The sequence below is a fragment of the Mastigoproctus giganteus genome, chromosome 1 (assembly GCF_048544385.1).
Source record: "Mastigoproctus giganteus isolate SK-2022 chromosome 1, ASM4854438v1, whole genome shotgun sequence".
In the NCBI taxonomy this organism is placed as follows: Eukaryota; Metazoa; Arthropoda; class Arachnida; order Uropygi; family Thelyphonidae; genus Mastigoproctus; species Mastigoproctus giganteus.
Genome location: NC_143575.1, coordinates 198767322 through 198787053, shown reverse-complemented (window position 1 = coordinate 198787053; position 19732 = coordinate 198767322). Strand labels below are relative to the sequence as shown.

The 19732-nt window shown below is 37.8% G+C and overlaps 1 protein-coding gene across 3 annotated transcripts in view; it reads right to left on the bottom strand.

The window, feature by feature from the left end:
- LOC150091435 (SAM and SH3 domain-containing protein 1-like) overlaps nt 1-19732 on the bottom strand; it is a 611903-nt gene that overhangs the window by 125388 nt on the left and 466783 nt on the right. For all 3 annotated transcript variants that reach the window (XM_090375439.1, XM_090375458.1, XM_090375448.1), the window contains one exon: nt 18883-18939. In XM_090375439.1, the coding sequence (XP_090231565.1) occupies nt 18883-18939 (57 nt within the window). The remainder of the gene's footprint in view (nt 1-18882; nt 18940-19732) is intronic.

Genomic DNA, 19732 nt, shown 5'->3' with positions numbered 1-19732 from the left:
CAACTGTCCGTTATAATCAATTCTGGAACATCAACTATTTGGGAAAAATATAAATAAATAAAGAAAAAAGTTTGAGAAGACCTTTTTAAATGGCTGCTGTTGGAAGACAACAGATTTGTATAACAACAGATGGCGCCCGACGCATGCTACGAAATCACTGCAGTCAAAAAAAAAAAAAAAAAAAAAAAAACTCGCTTTCAATGATGTTGCCTGATTTTAACGACTTCCTTCTTTGCTCTAGATGAAAATCGGCCGAGAATCACTTAGTACGCTGAATGTTGACTCTTCTACAAAGATCGCGTTACGCTACTGTTGTCATTACAGGCCAGGTGTTCAATTAATTCTCTTTCTTTTTCGTTTTTAATACAAAAAAAGAGAAAAGGTTCACTTAAACAATTCCCATATCTCCAGACAAAATCAGGATTTCTACATGAAATAAACTTAACTTGTAACTTTTCTTGGTATAAACAAAACTAAAGCGCCCTCTGTATCGTAGTGATTTCTTAACATGTTCCCAAAGTTTGGCAGGAGAGTTGTAATCACTCTGTGTACTCGTATATACTATACTGTTTATGCCTACATAGAGAAGTACAATTACCGTGAAGCATCAAAATATCGTTTAAAATTTTAGGATAGTCTTGTACGTCAAGTATAAAACCTAAAGTTGAATTAAAGGACGCTAATTAAGTGCTTCGGGTTTGAAGGCATGTATTAATATCAATATATTTACAATTTATTACGTATGTATATTTACACAAATGTACATTGTTCTTAAATAAATTTTCTTTTTATACTCCGGGACGGCCACTTAGGATCAGAGGAGTTACAAGACAGGTAAGAACATAAGAACATCACAGTGTTTATATTTACAGTCACGTGGGCGATAACCACGGTCGACTCGAACGCGTGTATTATGGTACTCGCATTAGAACAAATTATTTTTAACACGAAATTCCACCTTTTAGATAAATGCATTAGGATGCAAAAATAAGGAGAGGAAGCAGCAGAAATTTGTTTGTTTCATAATAAAGAACTCGCTTTTCATCCGACTGGACTTATTCCTCTCAAAGATGAAACTACTAAGCCGATACTCGCTTATCATTGCACTTCACTTTGACAGAATGATAAATCACTTTAAAATAAAGCTGTGATAACACACACAAAAAAAAAAACTGTTTTCTGATTTCTCATATTCACTAAGAATGAAAGACAGAATGTGATATTCTTGTTGTTGGATTTGTTGGTGAATCAGCAACTGAGGCTATATAATACACTGTTTGCTGTTTTATATCTTCCTTGTTTGTTTTACGAGTGACAGGGGTTCAGATAATGACATTTATTAATCAGTTTTAGGAAAACAAAAATGTCATCCATGTCCTGTCGATCTCCTAGAACACTCTGTAATGTTAATTGGTGCAAGGTGTGAGGAGAAACCAGTTTCCCGCCCTCTTAGATATAATGGACATTTTATGATGACATGTTTCTTTGTCAGTGGACATAAACAGTTACTGCACTGGATTGTGGAGCGCCGTCGTTTGTGAGTAGGTAACTATGTTGTTGTTTTTATTGGTTTTTTAGGAGCATTAACAACTAAGGCCATATTGCTCCGAGGATATGGGGTGGTCATTCCCTGACCTTTCCGCATCCTCTGTATTTGGTGGTCACGGGCTCGAACCCCGTTCTAATCAAGAAGCGTGTGCTGCTCCTGCCCACCTGGCTACGGAGGCGCCGCGTAGGTAACTATGATTGAGGTACGTATGATCAACGCTCAGTTTAGCTAGTATGGCTTCTTCCTTTGTTTCCTCTCAGGCTGGATTGCCACTGTTTGGGCTCTCTTTTGATTTCCCAAAAGTTCATTATTTGTTTGTTCTTCCTCACATGCTTATCCACCGTTCTTTATAGGTCCGATGTATAATGGACTTAGAGTCAACATAAGGTGTCCTGAAAGTAGATAAGATCACATTTTAAGCACTTTTGGCAGCTGAATCTGCCTGTTCATTTCCTGGGCATTCCAACGTATTCAGGAATCCAAGAAAAAATTATGAATGTAGTGGGCTACATGAAATTGCCTAATGCTGATATGTGGAAGGGTATACTTTCTTCATTGCTGAAAATGTCTATCAACATATGTATATCGGAGCATTTGCTGGGTTTCCGTGCTAGCATTCTGAAGTGTGTTAGTCATGTTCAGGCCCCAGCATGTTTTTAGAGCTTAAAGTCTAATGCCAGATTTTTTTTGAGCCGTGGTTTAGTTGGATAGAGGTTTTCCAATTTTAGCATGAAGAGATGTTACCATCGGGTGATGCTGAAGGCTGCCGATTTTGGCTGCATAATTTAGTAGCAGCGATTCCTGCATATTCGTACAGAGACTTTAAATTGGTGATGTGTCGAGTGGCTTGATCCTGTACATCATAGTGCACTGTGATGTACAGGATAAAGCCATTTCGGTACACTTGGCATGGCTGAGTCACATACAGGATACCTGTAGTCTAACTGGGATCTGATTAGTAAGCGGCATAGAGGTAGCAACAAATAACGACCTGCACCCCATAACACAGAAGAAACTACTCTGAGAAAAATTTGTTTCCTTAAGACAATTGGTACGAATATACAAAGGGTACTAGGAAAGTTTTGCAATATGACGCAACAATGAATCACAGGAAGCTGCTTGTTGCTGCATGTTGAGACATGTTCATACGTGCATAGTAGCCGCCGCGCCAAGTCTATGGGCTCAGTTATTCATTAGAAGTGAGAGTGTAAAGTGCTTGCGATGGCATCGTGGTCACGAAATGAGATAAGGGCAGTTTTGCGGTATAATTTCGTGCGTGGTTTAACCATAGACCAGTGCTTAGAAGAAATGACTCTTGCACTAGATGATGATTGTCCACATCGTACAACGATATTCAGGTGGTATAGAGAATTCCAAAGGGGAAATTTCACTCTGGAGGATTCTGAGAGGCCGGGAAGGCCACGAACGTCAGTTACGGAGGAAAACGTTACTGCTGTGAGGAAAATGCTTGACGAAAACAGGCGAGTGACCTACCAACAGATAGAGGATACTTTGGGCCTAAATGCACCAGCAATTCGTTCGATTCTGCAAGATCATTTGCACGTGAAGAAACTTTGTTCTCTCTGGGTGCCGCATCAACTGACTGAAGAGCAGATGACACGACGTGTGACTTGGTGCCGGGAGATGTTAAAAAAGTTTGATAAGGGACAATCTCGGTATGTGAACAACATCGTGACAGGTGACGAGACTTGGCTGTACTATTACGATCTGCCGACCAAGGCTCAAAACAAAGTTTGGGTCTTTGATGATGACGACACACCCGTAATTGTCAGAAAATCCCGATCTGTAAAGAAGAAAATGATAGCTGTATTTTTCAAATCGAGTGGAATTGTGGAACGTGTCGTTTTGGACACGCAGAAGACAGTCACAGCTAAGTGGTATACTGAACAATGCCTGCCTAAAGTCATTGGATCTATGAAGAACCTGAGGCCAAAGTCAAGAATGGACACCTGGTACCTCCATCACGATAATGCTCCAGCTCACCACGCCAAAGCCTGCACCGAATATTTGACCACGACAGGACTGAAACTTCTCGAGCACCCTCCCTACAGTTCAGACCTTGCTCCCTGCGACTTTGCACTGTTCCCGCATGTGAAAATGAAGCTAAAAGGGAGGCGGTTTTCCAGTGATGAGGACCTTCTACGGGCTTGGGACAACGAGTGTGCGTTACTCCCTAGTGAAACTTGGCAGAACTGGTTTAAAGATTGGTTTCGGAGGATGGAGAGGTGTATTGAATGTAGAGGAAATTACTTTGAAAAAATTAAATAAACAAAGTTGTATTGCAAAACTTTCCTAGTATCCTTTGTATTTTATGTCCTAGGAAGTTTATTTTTTTTATCAAGTATTAAACCAAGAAATGTAATATTATGCTGGAAAGTAATACGATGAAAATCTAACTGAAGGTCTGTTCAGGAGGTAAAGTACATTTACGCTCGAAGCGTACGGCAGTTGTTGTTGGTTTAGAAAGTCGATACCCATTGTTTTTGAACTAAGAGACTATTCTGTTAATGGTGCCTTGTAGTCGTGTTTCGATTAGTCGCATATTTTGAGAATGACATGAGATGGGATGGCAAGATCATCAGTATACAGGTAAGCATCAACTGTGTGAAGTTGATCCTGATGGCAAAGAGTGGCGCTCAGCACTGAGCCTTGGGAAACTCCCTTTTCTTATACATATACTCGAGAGAGTGAAGAATAGAACTGTATTTGAAAGGATCTGTTACCCGGAAAATTCTGAATATATTTCGGGAATTGATCCCGAAGGTCTGATTTATGTAAGTCATGGAGAATCCCGTATCACCGAGTTTTATCAAAGACTTGTTTGATGTCAACACATATCATGACTAAGTGCTCATTCCTGAGGAAAACGTTGCAGATATTTGCTTCAGCTTTGATAATGAGTCAAGGGTCGATCTACTTATCCGAAAACAATACTTACTTGGACTCAGAGTGACTTGAGCCTCTAGCAACCATGTCAGACTGGCCTTAACTATTTTTTCCCAACGTTTTCGTTGTGAGAGAAATATATTGAATTTCTCCACAGTACACTATTAAAATCAAAATATCACGTAAATCGATAAAAGATTGCACACCTCGTTATAATTAATCCTATTTAATTAATTAATTATAAAAAAAATATTTTTTTTTTTCTCTGAAGCACATTCATTGATATTTTCTCTAATAATCTCCTCTGCCTTGCATACTGTATAAGGGGCGATTGTAACCAGCAATCAATTGAATCTATTATATAATGAATAATTATATAATCAATTGAATATATAAATAAATAATCTACTAGGCATACATGCATGTCAAACTGACATTAAAGTACATAATACCATGCTCTGATTTTGTTTATTGCAATTTTTTTGGGTTTAACACACTGAACTGTCTTTTACATTTTAAATAACAATAAATACGCGTTATTAGAAGAAAATGTGGTACAAAAAAAAAAAAAAAAAAACTAATGAAACCAGTAATTCCTGAGATGCACTGTATACAGTAAAATCTTTAAAATCCAGCACTTCGGGACCTGACAGCTGCCGGATTTTCAAATGGTGGTTAAGTACAGTATTTCGGTTTGGCAGTATTAACCGAATCCCTCCCTCCAACGCTCATGGCCAACCCAGTAGTTACGATTGCCGTCCTTCCACAACAAGCATAAAATGTCTATGTTTGAATAACGTCGAGACACACTGTGGCCGAGTTAGTCGGTCTCGAATGAGGAGTATATGGGCTTTTGTCACAAACCGAAGAATACACGCAAATACAGATTACATAATGACGCCTCATGGTATTAGCTGCCCCAGAGCTTAAAATCCCCCAAACTTATTGCATTATGCTCAATTTCACTTTACGCGATGCCCTCCAGGAAAGCACCATCGCGTATAATGATTACAATCTGCTTACTGAATTATGCTGCAGTTGAAAAATTCAGTAATTATGGATATACACTGTATATATTATTACTGTACGGTACACATCACATAAATTTTCATGGCGTGACCTTACAAGCTGTTGAAAGGTGATTAGTGCTTTTCTTCCAGTCTCGTGGGTTTAAATGAACTATTAAAAATAATCTACAAGAGACCAACAAACTGGAAAGAACTTTCAAACACGCGCACGAACCGAAAGTTCTTTTTCAAAAATTGAGCACGCACGCTTCACACGTAATGGCTCACTCTTAATGGGAAACTGTTGTTAACGATATCTCAAAATATTGTAATAGGCTTCGTGCGTGGCAGAACTTGTCACAGTCGCTGTCATTTTAACAGAAAATCATGTGACTGAAATCTTATAAGAACTGTAGGCTTTCCCAGGAAGGGCCGTATATATGTGTATGCATATAATTTCATTAAAAAGAGATAATAAATGTCAACTGGACCAATTAAAAGAGAGCTGTCAGGCTTTCAAAATCGACAATTAAAGATTTATTAGAGAAGAAAGAAAGCCAATTACTTCAATAATTACATGTTACTCAACTCCATCTACATCAATTGACGACTTCGAATGAAGTTCTCGTACTTTTACAAATATCGCGATTTCGTTTTTAACTCTTCCTTGACTATTGATACTTGAGTACGTTTTTTTTAAGTTAAAATTAATAAAACATCGTTTTCGGTCTACAACGTCTCAGATTTAGCAATAATATGCATAGACAATAAAATATGCCATGACCTGATCCACACGGAATTATTTTCATTAGGCAAAGTCAGAAAAACGAACGTACTTTAAATTTAAAATAGCTTTGATGTTATAAAATTGATTTATTTTTAGTTTTATACAATAATTCCACGTATTTATGTAATTAATAAATATTCGTTTGTTTGTTTTTCATTATTGTAATGACGTGTATATATACATGTATATATATATTTGATCTTATAGATTATGATGTCTTTCCAGACATCATAATGTCTGGAAAGCAGTAACAGATCCCACCGACATTTTGATTTCCAGCCATCTGTGCGGGCAACAAGAAGTTGTTTGGTTTTCAGGAGCATTAGCAACTAAGACCATATTGCTCCAGGGATATGCAGTGGTCATTCCGTGACCTTTCCTCATCCTCCGTATTTGGTAGTCACGGGCTCGAACCCCGGTCTAATCAAGAAGCATGTGCCACACAGTGCTGCTCCTGCCCACGGAGGCACCGCAGGCAGCAAGAAGGCAGAACGTTCAGTGCTATGCGCTGAATAGTGTTGCAGAAAGATGACAGTATAGACTTCTGTACTTCTTTCTTCTTCGGAGAAAGAAGGCTGCTGTTCACCATCAAGATGGCCACCGGTAAAATTACAGAGCCGAACTTCTGGGATCACTGCTCTTGGCGCATTCCTCCCCCTTATCTCCGGTCTTCAGCACAGCTGCTAGCAAACCGTAACCGGCTAGTACTAACCGACAGATTCCTGCCAAAGCAAATGCTGCCCTCACTGCAAGCCATCGACGGGGACCTCCAAGAAGTGGTCAATAATAAAAAATACAGGAAGGGTATCCTCGTCGAACTAAAAATGTAAAACTGCGCCTTGTTAATAATCTGATTTATCTTTTTTTCTCATGTGTTTCTCTTTTGTAAATATGTTTTGTTAACCCCTGGCACCACCATGCCGTGACGGGACTAATTGTATGTCTATCATTGCTGCAATTAAAGATTCTATTCTATTCTATTCTATTCTCCCAGTTCTTAACCGAGAAGTTGCATGCTGATGCATACCGAGGTGGAAGAGGTGAGTTGCCTTGGTGACCTAGAAAACATGTCTACCGTTATTACAGATCACTGAGTAGCTCCTGGATACGAATTCCGAATAGACGGTTGATCTTCCGAAGTGTATTTCCCTTCTAACAGGAATCTTTTCCCCAACGTAGATCGAAAATGTCATTGTGGGCTGGTCTGGCCAGGCAGTTACAAAGTACTGTATATTATGAAGGCAACTGCTTCCGTCGAAGCAATAAAGATGACGTAACTGCTTCCACACACACTTTTGGACAGATGCTTCAGTAGCAGTAAGAATTGGCTGATAGTGAATGGGGATCCAGCCATCGAAGCCTTTGTTTCTGATGATGCGTATATCTGGGACCCGTAATTTAATTTAATTGCACTATGCACGATAGCGGCGTAATGAGGTGCATTGGTAGGCACATCAAGAGGCAGAGGAGAGAGTATGAAAGATGTTCAAACTTTCGATTACATCTTTCTTAAATGACTGCGACGGCTGAAAGACATCCATATCGTATACCTTAAGATAGTCTTTCTACAAAAAAGTATAGTTATTTATCAGTTCATCTTTACTTAATAATGTCTAATTAAATTATTTCTATTTTTAAATCGGTTTAAAAATCGAAATTTCTTACGCCTTTAAAGCACAGAGATCCATTTAACTTTTGGTGATTTGGGGGTGGGGAGGAGAGTAACTCCAGTTATTATTTGCTTTCATATTCTAAGTGGTTGCTCAATAAATTGGTTGTGTGGTACATTAAAAGTATGGGCAGTAAGATACAAAGTCTAGTACTGTATAAAAAGAAAGGTATGCCAATAAAGTAACGGAAATAAGATTAGAAAGCATCGAAGTGCACTAGTGATATTATACCGATGCTTAAGAGTTTCGATTACATCTTTCTTAAATGACTGCGACGGCTGAAAGACATCCATATCGTATACATTAATTCCACGTGCGTTGCGAATCATGGAATTCTGAAATAAAGGAAAACTTTGTAAAAGCAGGAATGGCAAAAGTCACGTTACTATGGGCGTTTACTCTGAGAACCACGAAAGGCGAGTAGACAGCAGGAGGGAAATCAATCTTTTAATGATCAAGTTTATAAATTAAGAGAATTCCATGATACGCTCTGAGTACAAACAGGAGAAGCAGACCAAATCGGGTACATAGTTGCGAGTAATTGTCACGGTGGTGAACTATGTGGGTAAGGAAAACAGATATCTAAAGAATTTGCACCGAATATTCTCACGCTTAACAAGAAGTTTATACAGAGACCAGACAAGTTAGCAGTGGTCAACGATGCACAGTACTAAACGTTTTCATAATGTTAGAGATCGCTGTTGTTTTGCGTCAAAGCAACTAAGGCTATGAGGTTAACGTGCACTGTGTCTGTAAACTTTTATGGTCGTTTTTACCAGTTTTCTGGATGAAAAAACCCAAAGTTCCGTAAGAAAACTGTGAAGTCATGGCTAGCCAGAGATCAACTAACTCAGTCACGATGAAAAAGGCCCATAAAAGTTCCTCCCATTTTTACGGGGTACAAACTAGAAGTTTTCCAGGACAGCAATCGTAACACTGTGCTACACTCAAGGATAACACATTATAACGATAGTTACAGGACATTAAGTTGTGGTAGATGTCTGTTTTAAGCGCAAGCGCCAAACAACTAAGGCTCTCAGGCGTTAGTATATCATGTCTGTAAAGTGTATTTTGTGGTCTATTCGCCTGTTTCCTGGACGATAAATCAGAGTTTTCGGGAGAGAAACAGTGCAACTCTCGCCTGAGACCAACTAACTCAACTACGTTGTGAAATAAAATAAAAAAAAAATAAAAAACTATAAAAATTTCTAGCATCATTGACGGGATTCAAACACAGGGGAGGGATATGATTATATCGACTGTGCTAACCGCTAGGGCTTACATGATTGTAAGACATAAACGTGAACACAGGTAAGATTAATGTCGAGATCAGTGATTAAGTCTGTTAATGAAACGAATAAGTTTATTGTCAATATTACTTATTCATTTCAGTTACAATTAGAATGTTTGAGTCCGAAATAACATAGTTTGTAAATTAGACCTTCAAACTTCCCTTCCCACCATCATCATCATCTTCTACCATTTTTAATCCACTGCAAGATGAAGACCTCTCCAGCAGTTTTCCAGTTCCTTCTGTTTTGTGCAATGGCCATCCATTTACTACCCACAAACTCAAGAATTTCATCTATCCATCTCCACTGTTGTCTTCCAGGTTTTCTTCTAGCTCCTCTTGGGTACCATTCTGTTATTTTCTTAGTCCATCTGTCATCATGTCTTCGAGCTATGTGTCCTGCCCAAGACCATTTTAGTTCTTTAGTTTTGATAAGAATGTCCTTTACTTGAGTTTGCTCCCTAATCCATGTGTTTCTCTTCTTAACTAACAGTCTGATTCCCAATATAATTCGTTCCATTCTTCGCTGTATAGTTCTCAGCTTCTCTTCCATTCTTTTGGTGAGTGCCCAAGTTTCACTTCCATAATTCATGGTGGGGAGTATACATAGGTTCATTATTTTACGTTTCAGACAAACTGGGATATTGCTCCTCAGTATGTGACTATATTTCCTGGATGCTATCCATCCAACATTTATTCTTCTCTTGACTTCCACCCATTTATCATTATTACAGCTAATAACTTGTCCCAGATAAGTATATGACTCCACCTTTTCAATTACTGCTCCTTCAATCATTATGTCCCTTTCTGTGGCATACTTGTTCATCATTAATTTTGTTAGCCATATTCATCTTTAGTCTAAAATCCTTACTAACTGTGCATAACTGATTAAGATTTTCCTCTAATTCTTTGGGATCGTAGTTTATGATATGACCACAATGTCATCTGCAAATCGTAAATGGTTTAGGTACTCTCCATTGACATTGACTCCTTTCTGCGACCAGTCTAATCTTCTGAAAGCTTCCTCAAGGGCAGCAGTAAACAGCTGCGGAGATATTGTGTCTCCTTGTCGAACTCCTTTGTCGATTTTAAATTTCTTACTGTCTTTGACTAGCCTAATAAAGGAGGTAGCGTTCTCATATATTTTGTTCAAAATCATAATATATGGGGTATTGTCTTTCCAGTGCCCGAAACATTGCCTTATGCTGTATGGAGTCAAATGCCTTTTCATAATCCACAAATGCCAGGCATAATGGTGTTTTATATTCATTTGCTTTCTCCATTAGCTGTGATATTAAGTGAAGATGATCCATAGTTGAGAATCCTGTCCTAAAGCCAGCTTGCTCTTTCGGTTGATTCTCATCAAGTATTCTTTCTAATCTGTTAGTAATGACCCTTGTGAACAACTTGTAGATGTGGGATAACAAGCTAATTGGTCTATAATTTCCAATTTCTGATTTATCTCTTTTCTTATACAGCAAAACTATGATTGCATTATTCCACTGCTTAGGCTCACACTATTTCTAATGCGCTTGGTGAAGAGCCTTGCCAGTTTTTGTGTTATGTCACTTCCTCCCAATTTTAACAACTCTACACTAAAATTCATCTTCCCCCGGAGCTTTCTGATTCTTCATTTTCTTTAATGCATGTTCTACCTCATCAGGAAGGATATCGGGTATGTCGTATGTGTTACTAATTTGCGATCCATCTTCCCCACTGCTGGAATCATTCCCTTGCTCCTTGTATAACTCTTTATAGTAGTCTTCTGCTATTTGAATTATGCCTTCTCTGCTATTTATAAGTACACCATCGCTATTCTTCAGTTTCAGTGTCATTTGTCTTTCTGTATTGCTGCTCATGGCTGTTGATTTAAATCCTTTGTTTTCCCTTAATGCTTGTTCTACTTTTCTTGTGTTAAATTTTCTTATGTCCTCTCTGAGTCTCTTTCTAATGGCTTTGCATAACTCAGTATACTCAATTTTCTCCTTGTCAGTGTTTTTCTTGCTCTTCATTTGTTGTCTTCGGTTCATCATGACAAGTGTTTCTTGACTAATTTTTTCTTCTTTGGATTTCTTCCCACCATATTATTAGATAAAAGTAAATTTTGGCTTGGCTGTTATGTAAAACAATAACATAATAATTATAACATTAAATAAATATTACGCGTAAATAGGCAAAAAGTACTCACTTAGTTTATCAGAAATCCTGCTCCCCCCCTCCCCACAGGGACATCAAGTACCGCTGTACGTAGACCTCGAATGTCTGAGGCTGGGTATACACATCTCCCGCTGTCGTATCCAGTACATTTAGGACAATAAAAGTGATAGCAATGAGATCTATGCGATTTTAAACATGGGAAATAAATAGAGGGCTGGACTTGAACACAGGCATCTGTGCTAGGACACTGGTTATGTCATTCGTTAATAAAGTCTGTGCCACAAATGAGTGGCCGACTCTAGAGCGCACCGGAAGCAGGTGAAGTAAACTGTCTGCGGATGCGTAGACAGGTTACTTTAGTTAAAATACTATCCCGGTACAACCGTGGCACTTATGTTCTGGTATGGACATAAAAATCCCCATACCAGGTCACCGATAATCTGAACTAGATACTGCAAAAGGTTTTGAAAGAATAACATGTTTAAATTTATAAAAAGCGCTCCTGAATTGATTGTGGGGCCAGGTATATCCCATCTTGCTGACTTTCTACTTACGAGATGATATGCCATCAGGTCTGCATCAGTAATTACTTCCCTGACTTACACAATCGCAGGATCTTAAATCAGCATTACAGAGATTAAGTCAAAAGAGGTCATGGGCATATGGACTCGTTCCATAGAATTCGAGGGAAAAGAGTTATGCAAAAAAATTTATAAAAAAAACGCACAATCAGTTGGCGCACAGGATAAAACGTGCATTATTGTTCAACTCATTTGGTTGATGAATGGTAAAAAGAGCGTCAACTAAATTATACAATCACGGAGCTTTTTGGGGAACGAAAACCTCATTTCTGTATCCTATTTTTCTCTTAAATAAAATTTATATGCAATAAAAACTGCGTTTGCAAATTCGGTGATTTCAAAAACAGTTAACTTCAGTTTAGAGAAGCTCGTAATATCGTTTGAAAGACGGGGCGCTTAAAAAAGTGAAGTGATTAAACACCTCTAAGTATTGGATATTGTACTCTAACTTATCATTACAATGTTTAAAAACAATGACTTGCAAAGGCCCAAAAATACACTGTTTGAAAGATGTATTTTGGATCTAATTGTTAATATAAATTTTTTACAGATCGAATATACTTTCGCAGAGTACAAAAATCAATTTTCGGAAGTATTAACGCACGCCTTTCTACTTGGGGAAAAAAATATCGACTAATAAGTCCTGCTGCTGTTGAGCATCACTAGATTTCATTTACTTCTTGATGGCTAAAAGTAAATACAGTACAGCAACAGTTTAGGTACAAAGGAAAGGTTATCTACAATATTTAATCAATTGCTCTATGTGTTGCGTAAAGTTTTATTTGGAAAGGCGCGTTCTACAATTACTGTCAATGTAACAGAACTTGTTGGATGGCTCCATTCTCCTGACAGTAGAACAGAATCAATATTGACATATCGACCAAACATTTATCTACGGGCGATTTGACAATCAGGAAAGGTTAACGCCTTCGTTCGTCCGAGGCGAATAAAAAAAAAAAGCATTAACAACGGAGATCATTCAACGTCAGTCAACATCCTCTATAGGAAGCACCTTTGTTAGAGAGAGAGAGAGAGAGAGAGGGGGGGGGGGATTGGTGGGTTGATTTGGTGTTTTCTGACGTTGGCATCTAAGGCCACACAATCCAAGAATGAAGAATAGAGAGTAAAGATGTTTGTCGTTCCAGAAAATTGCAGTTTATTCATTCAACAAGTATGATTGGTGTGTTGTTTGGAATAAGCTTTCTTTGATTTATAATAAATATTTTCAGTATACCGGTAACCTTCAGTATAATACTTCTTTGTCAGAAATATTGCAGTTTTGAGAGACCAGTCCATTTCATTCCACAACGATAGTGTTAATCAGCACAATTCACTTATTGCTTAATTTTTCCGATGATACAGTAACCAACTCATACTTTTACATACAATATGCTTGTGTATTCTCTTCGACGTTCGAAGAGACTAGTGATTCTCAACTGTGGAGCACCCCCACCAAGTGGATGGGGGGGGAGAGAGAGAAAATTAAAATTTTTAACCATGAACTATGGGAAGGGAGCGTGAACTCAAGAGTTAGTCTTTTGAAACACGTTGCATGCACAAACATTTTCCCAATCAATGCACTTAAAAAACCAATAGAAGGACCTCCTTTACAAGGTTGCCTAAAAGGTATAGGTTCACAACCCCCTTCCACAATGGCTGAAGATCACAAGCTTCTCAATCAGTGAAGAATTATCAGGAGAAAATTCTGCATTTTCTCTTTCGCATCCAGTATCGTATGTCTGACTTTACTGCGATATGCCATTCGAATATTCACGATCTCAAAACAACCTAAAACATTGTAAGGAAAATGTTGCTATCTATTCACTGTTCTGACGTTCACAGGGCTTCTGGGACAACAAGTGAAAAAATATTCTTGATATTTTAAAATAAAATCAACAGACACCAGAAAATAATTACTGACATGTACACTTTAATTATTTCTTTTCTCACTAGCTAGAATTGTTTTTGTTTGTTTATTTTGACCTTTCATTATCTATAAAATAACAGAAAATGGTTTTGCAATTCAAAACTAAAAATAATCCTTATAAAATTGAGGTTCCATACTTTTCTATCCTAGAAAATCAAAGCCTTACCGCTTTGAATTCTTTCATCACTCCACCTCTACCAGTCTTCCTCCTCCTTTTATTCAAGAGCACGGTTGGTTCGACATATCGACTAGTTGGCCCATCTGCTGCCGGTTCTGCGGACAATATGGCTAGCCATGGTTACCTCAGCTTCTTGATCCACATCTAAAGTTGTTTTCTTCTTCTTCTTCTTGAACGTTGTGGAATTTAGGCTTATGAAGCCTGTACCATTAATTCTCATTCTTTCTGGAACGTCCTCTGTTTCTTTTTCCAATAGGTTTGTAATTCATTGCTAATTTTGGTAGTCTCCCCCTACTAAAGTTGTTTTAAAATTTAAATTTAATTTAATTTTTAATAAAATTAATTTTTTAAAGTTGTTTTAAAATTAAAAAAAATGTCTAACTTTGTCTTCTTTCTGATCCGGCTGTTTTTCTTTTAACTCATTCATCGAATTTCAAGAATATTTCTTAATCTTCTTTGTGCAACTTCCTTCCATTTCACTTTTGTTTAAGTGCTAAAGTTGCTCTTCCTATTGTCTTGATAAGCAAAATATACTGCTTCATTACTTTACGTTTCAGAAACTAAATTTTTAGGAAGCAACTGTACTTGTTGAAGGTCATCCATCCAAAATTTTAAAACTAATACTTTTGATACTTCCAATACTTGTCTTTGTCACGCTCTCTATTTGGTCATGACAGTAGTACTACTCCACTTATTCAATACAGTTTTTCAATTTTATGCATTTTCAATCACATTTCTTTTGGAACTGAGTATCTGTTACATCGATTTGTTCTTGTAGATTGTTTCCTGTCAATTCCACTCAAATTTTTTGATCCTTCTTTGACTTCGTTTTCATCTTGTCATATTTGGACGATATGATTTGCAAACATTGACTCAGCATTTTGCCTGAATCATCTGATAATACATTTCCTCGGAATTGGTTCCGAAAACTGAATATGTTCCAAAAGTGTGGGTGACAAAGTTCGTTCTGAATTTGGTATTATTTCTCATTTCCATTAGGGCGAAATTCAGAGTGGAACAACTGCTATAATTGTGAAACTGCACAGGAAGTGGGAAGGTCTCTATATCAAGGAAAAATGCTCCTGTTTATACTCCGGCACGACCACCAGGTCAGTGGAGTTTACAATAATCATCAATACAAAGGTTAATCGTATTTAGCAGTCACGGGCTTGAACACCAGTCCACTTAAAGAACGCGTGCTACTGCACTCGCGCTCCTGACTACTCGGTTATGTCAGGTCGTAATGCTATCCACCAATCAGCTTACTCTCTAAGAAATACAATTTTTTTTATTAAAATTATCACACCATGACTGGAGAGACTAAAAAGTCCCCAACCCAGTGACTGTTAAGACAAACCATCAAATAACTGAAATAATTTAAGTTCATAAATCGAAAAATCATGTAAATTTCAAATTGCACTGTGTCTAGAATTTACATATTCTAAATAATTTTTTGCTTAAATTAGAGCCACGCAAGGTCAGAAGAGTTAATAAACTACATATGAACGTTTTTGAGGTATCGCGTGGATTCGAAAGACTGTCGCTCCATTTTCATACGAACCAATGATACAAACCCTTCAAAGAACAAGGAGTATAACGTGCTCATATAAGGTTCATTTATAATGAGGAAACATCCTTTAATCTACCTAGACAGAAGATTAATAATCGTTTATAATTTTTAGATATTTTACTTGTTCTTAGAATGGAGTTGTTTTAAGATAATACTTCCATTACAACTCCATAATATACAAATTACCATACTGTAACAGGGCTTAAGAATCACGATGATGAGTGTTATTTGTTATTTGGTTTTTTTTAGGAGCATTAGCAACTAAAGCCATATTGCTCCGGGATATGCGGTGGTCATTCCCTGACCTTTCCGCATCCTCCGTATTTGGTGGTGAGATGATGAGCGTAAAACAGAGGGGAGGAATTTACACTAAGAAGCCAAAACATTATGATCACCCATGTTTCCATGAGTGGGAGCATCCCACAGAACATAGGAGTGACGTCATCGACTGGCTCAGCATATATAGTGACCACGAGTAGTACCTGTCAGTGGCACTACCCAGTGCCACGAGGAAAGGGAAGGACCAGCCAGAGTTTTAACGAGGAATGATTTGCAAAATAATTCCTCGTTAAAACTCTGGCAGGTCCTTCAAAATAATAATCTGCTGTTCGAAGCCCGTCGTAGTGAAGGTGTGGCTGAAACGGTCCGAAGAGGAACACATAATCAACCAACGTGCGGGACGGGGAGACCACTGGTTGACTGTCAAGGTGAAGGGCGATTGGCACGTGCTCTACAGGACAACAGACAGCATGTTAACCCCTGTTACAGTATGGTAATTTGTATATTATGGAGTTGTAATGGAAGTATTATCTTAAAACAACTCCATTCTAAGAACAAGTAAAATATCTAAAAATTATAAACGATTATTAATCTTCTGTCTGGGTAGATTAAAGGATGTTTCCTCATTATAAATGAACCTTATATAAGCACGTTATACTCCTTGTTCTTTGAAGGGTTTATATCATTGGTTCGTATGAAAATGGAGCGACAGTCTTTCGAATCCACGCGATACCGCAAAAACGTTCATGATCCATCAATTAATGGCATACTACAAACCAGGCACACATAGAAACATTTCTGAGTACACCATCCGGCGTGCTCAGCTGTTGCTGATAGACCCACGGAGTAGGCGACCTGTTCATGTGCATGTTGACCGACCGTCATCGACGCTTGCAGCAGGTTCGGAAGAACCGTTCCCAGACATTGGACTACTGGAAAACAGCCACCTGGCCTGATGAATCAAGACCTCAGCTCCATCATGTCGATGGACGGTTGAGTATTCGACGGCAAGGAGGTGAACAGCTTCAACCAGACTGCACGGTTGGACAAAAATAGGCCGGCAGAGGTAATATCATGGTTTGGGGGGGGGGAGAATGTTCCATGGATATTACTAGGTTTCCTCATCCCCACTGCATACAGCCTTACCGCCAGATCCTATCTCGACACTGTTTCGGAACAAGGTTTGTTCTAATGGTGACCCTGTATCCAGATGCATCCTCCTCTTCCTGATTTGGTCCCTCCATTACAGAGAATTCGCAGCACGGGCACTAAACGCGCGAACTGACTACAGCGTTTCTGAACTTTTTTTTAACCTTCCTCACTTTTTTTAGCGCGATCTATTAATTTGTAATTTGAATTACATAATAGAAGAATTCATCGTATTGGTTTCTCTCTGATTTTCATATCCAAAGTATAAATATAAGTACGAAAAAAAATAAATAAATAAAACACGTATCTATTAATACATGTTATATTTTATTTAATCACTCAATTTTCCGCATTAATATTATAAATATAATTGATAACAAAAATATTTATCTATTATTACATCTATTTTATTAATTTAACGCGATTTAAACTTGTGATTGATCAAAAATTTCGCATCCTACCCATATTTTTCTGCAGCTCACCCGTAGCTCAGGTTAAAAAACGCCTTGATTCGATCATAACATCTCCAAATTAAACAGGCTTTATGCGTCGTACCCCCTTTTGCGCCTATCTAAATATGGTTATTATCAATAACCATATTTAGAGGTCCCATGGGTCGAACCATGATCGACTCAAGCGCGTGTACTATCGCACATTCAGACTGACCAACTCAGTTCCAATGATTGAAAAGGCCTCTAAAAAGTCACTCAGACCTCTTCTAATGAATAGTAGACGGCGAAGTATCGTGCTGACTAAACTACTACAGAGGACAGTTTATATGATTAAAAAAAAAAAAAAAACATTTTTTGTTTTTTTTTATATAATATAAACAGCCACATCTAGCGGTGGAAACGGTAAGCGTAATTGTGCACAAAATTATACAGCAACGGAGTTCTCATCAGAAACTTTCAAGTATAGTTATTATACTATAATAATATCAAAAACTATTAATTTTAACCAGTTTTTTAATGACAAATTGTTATATTTTTGTTTCAGCATATGCAGGTATGCAGGGCGGAAAAGGTTCCTCATTGCTGCTGTGGGATTTTTATTTTGAAGGTGGAGTTGATATTAAGCAAGGGATTCTGTCTGAGCTGGCTCTACCTTCAAGTCCCTAAGGTCCTTTAGTCCTTCTCACATGTCCATGGCTCTTTAGAGCCATGTGCATGTGGGGTTTAGACTCTCCCCCCACCTCACCTCTGTCATTTATGACGAAAGTTAGAAAAATACGTGACATTCCATTGAAATTTCAGCCTATTTTTGGCTGAAACGTAAGAAAACTGATGATAAGTCACGCTGTTAATGCTGACTTTCATAACAAACGCACATATGAAATCGCTTAATCAAAAGAACAGTTTTTACATACAGTGGTGAATATCAGTTTTTAGTACAAAATAAAAAGACAGCAAAATTCAGTTTATTTAATTTCTCCCTTCCTTAACTGTCAAGGCTTGGGAGAGGGGAAGATCTAACAGCTAAAACGTAAAATTAAGTCGCAAACGAGTTGCTTCGTTTCTGGCCTCGTACAAGTAAGGAGTTGGCGCTCGTGCCTTCAGCCGATGAACGCATTGTAAGATTTACCATTCAATCTCATTGAAAAGAGAACCTTACTTTGATGAACAATCCTTTCGGACTAATGCTTCCAAAATCAAGTGACAAAACCTGAACTATCGAGGATTTGTAATTTTAGGCCATTTTAGCAGCACGGTGGATGGAATATATAAGAATGAGCATGCATATTAACACACGTGATCACGCATCATGATGTTCTCACGAGATTTGTGTTATCTGATCAATTTTCATTTCTCGAGTGAAGATAATTTTACTCACCTCTGCTCTGTCCACATATTTGCAGCTTTTCTGTTTTCCTTTCTCGGCATGTTTTAGCTGAAAAAAATAAAAAAAATTACATACAAGAAAATCTCAAAGTAACAAAAAATTACCAGAATGTTTGCTATTACTGCTTGCATAAACAGATAACAAAAGTCACTACTGATTTACAAAATGAAAACCGTTACTAAAACTCCTCATTTTAAATGCGCATCTTAAATATATCATCACAGGCAGCAATCAGATAACGGCTGAAACAATTCAAGGGGAGATCCAGTAAAAGGTTATTGGGGTAGTTAAGACCCCCACGATTATTCCGAGAGCATATTATGCATGTTACGCGTTTTCATTATCTGTAAACAGAACAGCTTTCATATGCTGTTATTTCCCCAAGGATGAATCTCTTGTTTTTTCTCTACTATTCCTCCCTCTAAAAAAAAAAAAATTCAAGATAATTTGCATTATACTATTAAATAAACTGAATTGTCCTTTCAGTTCTGTCTGATATTCTCCTTTAAACTTTTGTTTACCTCCATAAATGACCGTATACCTTCAAGAGTTCAATAATGTACGTCGACGTAGATGACCACAGATTATTCAACGTCAGGCAACGCCCTCTCGAACCCAGATTACATGATCAGGTAATTTGAAAGAAAAAAAAAAAAAAAGCGAAATTTAGTAAAAAAATCAACGTACTTCTATTTATGGTACTAGTAACCTAGATACAATGGGTTTGGGTGGAGGGACTCGATTAACAGAAGTGATGCGCGAGCAACAGTACAAGGAAGCAAATTTTTAATTAAGCCCCCATGACATTAAATTCTTTTGGATTAACTCGGAACATTCTCTT